We start from the raw sequence: 5934 nt of genomic DNA on the forward strand, positions 1-5934 counted from the left end.
CACACACACACACACACACACAACTCCCTTTCACTGCCCAGTTGACAGCATGTAATTGAAATGGTCAAATGCATGAAAACTTAACAAATGGCAGCAGGAGTTTCTGCTTCTTCATCCCCCATCTTCAACCAAACATCATCCTCATCACCCTCGTCATCATCATGCGCTCCTGTGCAGCCTTCAGCTGGAGCTCATCATCAGACTATACTCAGGCCAAAGCAAATGTTTATGCTTCATCATCATAATTATGATGCACCCCAGACTCTCTCTCTCTCTCTCTCTCTCTCTCTCTCTCTCTCTCTCTCTCTCTCTCTCTCTCTCTCTCTCTGTCACATAATGAAAAAGAGAGCAGACATGTCTCAAATCAACTTTTCTAAAAGCACGTGCTTTGTTTCCCAAATGTCTAGCAGATTGAAGACAATCAAGCTGTTTTAATGAATATAATTTTTAATCACTTCTAAAGTCCTGTAGTCCAGTCTGGAGGGTTGCTGGAGCCTTGTTTCTCCTGTGAACAGAGAGAAGCTCCATGCGGGGTTGGATCAGCGACTGTCACCTCCATCTGTTATCACCACGCTCTGATGGAACGAGAGACCACTCCGTGTGGAAAATAAACCTGAGGATCATTTCTCATGAAACTCTCCTTGGCAGCCACTTTGTTTTTGTTTTGTTTGTGGAAAAAGTTCCTTTTTCTTTGGAATTCTTATAAGCCTCAGCTGCAGAATTTCATTAACCATCCTTGTTTGGTGGAACTGAAGGTGTGTTTATTATAACGATCTTGTTGTGTCCTCTTCTCAGGAGGCTCTGTTTTACTCCACAATTTGCTGGAATTTACTCAGTTAATCCTTGTTTTTGCGGTGAAATCCATCCCACAGAAAACAAGAGCACAGATTCATCGATCCACCGCAGTTGGAGAATAATTTTGGTTCTTCTAACTCAAACTGACTCTGTCTGCAGAAGCTAAAACATGGACTGGTTCTAAACTTCTGGTTCTGAATTTTGAGTTAAGGATTCAAATGTGCATGGCTTTCTCTGATTCAGGGCATGTTTGTGCACCACAACTCCAGAATTCCAAGAATATTCCAAAATGTGATTTGCAGTGAAAGAAATCTCTGGAAGATCTTTCATCTGAGTTGTCAGCAACAACATGAAGGTGTTTTAATGACTGCCTCATCAGCTGTTCTTGATGTGTTTGTCTTAATTTATTTTGCTATTTTTAAAAGTAATTGTTGAATTGTGATGGAAATGAAGAACACGAGTTCCTCCCCTTAAAGCCGTGCATGGAGAGTTAAACAATCCCTTCCTGTTGTTTTGTTGATAACGGTTTGATAACGTGACACAACACACCGTTAAATGCTCAGGCATGCTGGTGGGGAATGCAGCGTGTGGAATATCAGCAACTGCTCACTCTTGCCAAATGCATAATCACGTTGTTTTTGTATTTCCAGCTATCTAAAGCAGCCATCTTTTAGCTATCCTAAGCAGCTATCGCATGTCTCTGTCCTGTCCGCCATCAGTCGTGGAGGGGGTGAGAAGACAGACAACACTGGATATGCTGATAGTGCCGGGGCCGTGTTTTCCCATGTGTGCTGCCAGGATGTGATGTATAAATAGGTACTTAGCTGCTTGAGTGTGTGAGTGTAGGCTTCAGTCATGTGGCCATAGCTCCATAAGCCCTATGTAGCTGCGGTCAGGACGGAGTTTATGGTGGGACGGGGCCGCCAGTGTCTTCTCAAGTCTCGAGATCTGAGAGGCCTCCCCCTGGAGGTGGTGACGGGCGGCAGAAGGGCACAGATTCAGAATATTTTAGTGTTAATTGAGCTTATTGGTCTGCTATTCACAGCCTTGACATGTGATTGATTGAAAGACCGCTGTGAGAGCCTACTTCTGTGGCGGCGGCTCCTTAGATATGACCTCAGCTGTCGGGAATAATCCTCTCCCTTATTTACTCTTTTTAAGAAGGGTGAGCAGTCTGGCCTCCTTCAGGGTTGTATTAGTTTTCCGACAGCATGGAGGAGAGGACGGAGAGAGGACAAATCCTTGGAGCAGGGAGGGTTTTCTAGCCCCACACTGAGACCTGAACAAGCACCTCGACTTCATAACTTAAAATAAATATCCTGCAACAAAGAGCTCAACTGATCATAAGAGTTCGTTTTGCAAAGTATTTATACTCTTTGGTTCATCTGAGTTTTTGCAGCTGAAATAGTTCAGATATTTTAGAGTGAGCTCCTGTGACATGATTATGAACATTAATATCTTATATCATGTAGGTGGCCCTTTGAGCAGCCTCAGTTCAGAAAAGCAGAGATTGCATTTTTTGTAAAGAGGAGCTTGTTTTTACCTTTACTGACATGTTTCGGCGTCCACTGCCGCCTTCGTCAGAGCCGTCTCAGATGTTGGGGGCATCACTTACGTTTATCTGCAGACAGCAGAGAACAATATCGCACTCTACTGCCCGCGCCTTCTCCCTTGATCACTATGCCCCAAGACTATGGGTGTGTCCGAATCCGTGGGCAGGATGCTTATGAGTACAGGTCCTCGCCGGTATAGCATGGCCGGGTCCTTGCTCGATCGCTAAGACCGGAACGCAACAGCTCTGAACTCGGACAGTCTGGCCTTCCTCTCTACGGTGGCCCGTAGGTCCCGTCACAGCTGTGGCGGCAGCTACACGCAAAGGAAAAATACTAAAGCTAGCGACAATCGAGCAGGAATATTTAAGGAGCTACATTAGCTTCACTTCCATCAGCAGTGTTTGTTCACAACTGTTTTCAGGTAAAGTAATTTTGTTTATTCTAGAAGCTTTCAGGACTTACATGTTAACTTTAGATCGTTTCATGTATGTTTTAAGCTACAGAATGAACTTGTTAAACGTACACAACACATTACTACAGAGTATTAACATGTAGGTAATTAATATAAACCAAATGCATTATAAATGTTGAATGCAGTAGGATGTTTCTAATGTAAATTGGACCTTAGAACTTCTTGTTTTGCATCAAATGGGAGTAAAATGCTTTAAAAACAGGCTTTTTAATAAAATGGCATTGAAGTGTTTTCAATGTGCATTTGTTTATTCATCTTAAGCCTAATAATGCTTAGATCTGTCTTAAAAATGTAAATTCTCTGTAGTTTTTATTCAACTACTTCCTGCTGCTTGTCTTTAAACTGAACAGAGCCAGTGTACTGTAGGCTATATGTTTTGTTTTACATTTTTCAATAAAAACCTCTTTTTTTAATCTATTACAGGTCAGCATGCACTGTGCTGCACATCTGCGTCTGTGGTGGTGAAGTTGTGGGTCTGGAGGATGAGCGTGAGGTAGATGTGTGTGGATGAGGTCAGTGGTGTTCTGTCCTGCAGGAGGTACCAGCAAACCACCACTATTGTTAACAGGCAAGTCATTTATGTAGAACCTCTATTAAAAACAACACTGTGGTTATATTTGCTGAAGAGTCACAATTGTTATACCAGTGGATCCATAAACCATCTCCTCATTTCATATTTCTGAATGCGTCTTAGAGATGTAACAGCTGTCGTTTGAGCCAGCCCAGCAGTCCCTGTAGATGGACGATGGAGTGGACAGTGAGAGGAAGCGTCCCAAAGCTCTCTCTGCAGACCATCCTGTATGATGTTCCTCTGACCAGAAACGTCCAGCCACGGGTCTGCTCCAGCCCTCCATCCACTTCTGGATCCTCCTGCAGCAGATCCAGCTGCACTGATAAAGACTTCCTGCTCACTCAGTTTAAAAAAATGATCCAGGAAGAGTCACTCAGGTTAATCCTGCTTTAACTGTACATAAGTGGTCTATACTGGTTTTGATCTGTAAATAATCGTCAGATATTATAAATAATGTTGTCTCCTTACCATCTTTTCATTTTCTGTTCATGTAACATGTTCAAAAATATCTGTAATAATAAAACTGGTGATAAAGTCAACGACCAGAAAGAGTTATCAGTTAGTATTTGCTTTAATAAATGTGTTAAAATATCAAACAGCTAAATAACATTAACATGATAACAGTAGAAGGCCTTTCTCCCAGGAGGACCACCAGGTAAAGCCTCTCCTGACCCTGGACAGTCCTAGACAGAAAATCAGACCACAGGTGACAAAAAGGCAATAAACACATTTTTACATTTATCCAGGTGAGAAGATAAAAATTACACTCAACAAAAATATAAACGCAGCACGTTTGTTTCTGCTCCGATTTTTCATGAGATGGACTTAAAGATCTAAAATTTATTCCGGTCACAATATTACCATTTCTCTCAAACATTGTTCACAAATTAGTCTAAATATGTGATAGTGAGCACTTCTGCTTTGCTGAGATAATCCATCCCACCTCAAAGGTGTGCCACAAAAATAAACAATAATGAACAAGAGTCTGCTTCTAGACCTGCAGAAGGAGAGAAGAAAAAAAAATGGGACACAACAACAATACAAGATCAAGCTATCACTGCGTCGACTTGATGAAGAAATATATAATCAACTTTGTTTAACTGAACAATCACACGATAATAAATCACAGTGCATTAAGTGCCCACCATAGCCTTAAGACATGTGTTGATTGTGCCCAAGTCCATACTTATGAGAGCACCATGTGAGCACCTGTGTGTGTACACGCGCTTGTTTATGTAAGGTTTCTCTATAGGAGCGTCCAATAGAGTGTGAGGGGCCACAGATCTGCCCCCTAAAGATGTGCAGGAGACGGAGGGAGCTCCAAGTCCCAGAGATCCAGGAGCTGCCCCAGAGCACAGGAACCCCAGGGAGGCTGCGACCAGAAAAGCCCCCGCCCCCCTCGAGAGACGCAGAGGATCGCCCCGGGGGGCCACAACCAGCAGCCGGCAGAGTCCCGAGAGATATCGGCGGCAAACCCACAGGCCCGCCCGCAGCCTCCCACCCCCTAGCCGGCCGAGCCCGGGACCCAGGGGTGACCACCCCCGCCGGGGACCCAACAGAGCCCAGGGACCCAGACTCCCACCAGGCAGCCACCGGGATTGGTCAGGCAGATGCCAAAAATCATAAACTCCCTGACCCGGGAGCCACGACCCAGGCAGACCAAGCCACCACACTCCACACCAGGTGTGACAGGGGGAGGGTAGACAAAGATCTATATCATCAAAAGAAGTCCCAGGAGAGGGGAGGAGTCAAAGGCCCCACCTGACATATACAGTCATACACAAACACAGTCACAAACCCCTTCCCTCATGCTCACACATGCAATCAATCAATCAATCAATCAATCAAATCAATCAAATTTTATTTGTAGAGCACCTTCCACAACGTTATCGGAAGCCCAAGGTGCTGAACAGCATCATCATAAGAAAAACATTCCCAGTACATGGGCATAAAAGCAAGATAAAAACATAAAATCATAAAATATCAAGCAAACAATATTACAAATAAAGAGAGATAACGGAATAAGACTAATCGATCAAAAACAAATGCCTGACAAAATAAAATCAAGCATCTGGGTTAAAAAGAAGAAGAATTAAAACCATAATGTCAGGGCAATTCAAAGAACCCTAGCGCTAAAACGCAATCAAATAAAAATGAGTCTTTAAACGAGACTTAAAGACTTGAAGGGATGGTGCCTGCCTAATGCTCAGTGGCAATTCGTTCCACAGAGTTGGAGCCAAAACCGAAAAAGCACGACAACCCCTCAATCGATATTTCGACCGGGGGACCACCAGAAGTCCCTGCTCGGCTGAGCGAAGAGACCGAGATGGAGCATACCTCTGCAAAAGTGCAGTAATGTACGAGGAGGCACTGCCCTGGAGGGCCTTATAAACGAGAGTTAAGATTTTAAACTTAGCTCGATATTGCACCGGGAGCCAGTGCAGAGCAGCCAGCACTGGGTTAATGTGCTCTCGACATCTAGTACCTGTCAGGAACCTAGCCACAGAGTTCTGCACAAACTGGAGCCATGCAACCGTGCACTG

General features: G+C 44.0%; 1 protein-coding gene across 2 annotated transcripts; it reads left to right on the plus strand.

Annotated features, from left to right (window-relative positions):
• Positions 1-364: 364 nt before the first annotated feature.
• Positions 365-5462, plus strand: LOC139062384 (proline-rich proteoglycan 2-like). Of its 2 annotated transcripts, XM_070543192.1 has the most exons (3): positions 365-755; positions 873-3388; positions 3515-5462. In XM_070543192.1, the coding sequence occupies exon 3, from the start codon at positions 4689-4691 to the stop codon at positions 5154-5156; it is 468 nt and encodes a 155-aa protein (XP_070399293.1). In that variant the 5' UTR covers positions 365-755; positions 873-3388; positions 3515-4688; the 3' UTR covers positions 5157-5462. The 2 variants fall into 2 exon arrangements, with proteins under 2 accessions (XP_070399293.1, XP_070399292.1); XM_070543191.1 differs by having other exon boundaries at positions 365-3388.
• The last annotated feature ends 472 nt before the right edge of the window (positions 5463-5934 follow it).

Source organism: Nothobranchius furzeri, chromosome 13 (genome assembly GCF_043380555.1).
Source record: "Nothobranchius furzeri strain GRZ-AD chromosome 13, NfurGRZ-RIMD1, whole genome shotgun sequence".
In the NCBI taxonomy this organism is placed as follows: Eukaryota; Metazoa; Chordata; class Actinopteri; order Cyprinodontiformes; family Nothobranchiidae; genus Nothobranchius; species Nothobranchius furzeri.

Bases quoted from the DNA above. Each gene is read 5' to 3' on its own strand.
- LOC139062384 (XM_070543191.1), top strand. From the start codon at position 4,689: ATGTGCAGGAGACGGAGGGAGCTCCAAGTCCCAGAGATCCAGGAGCTG.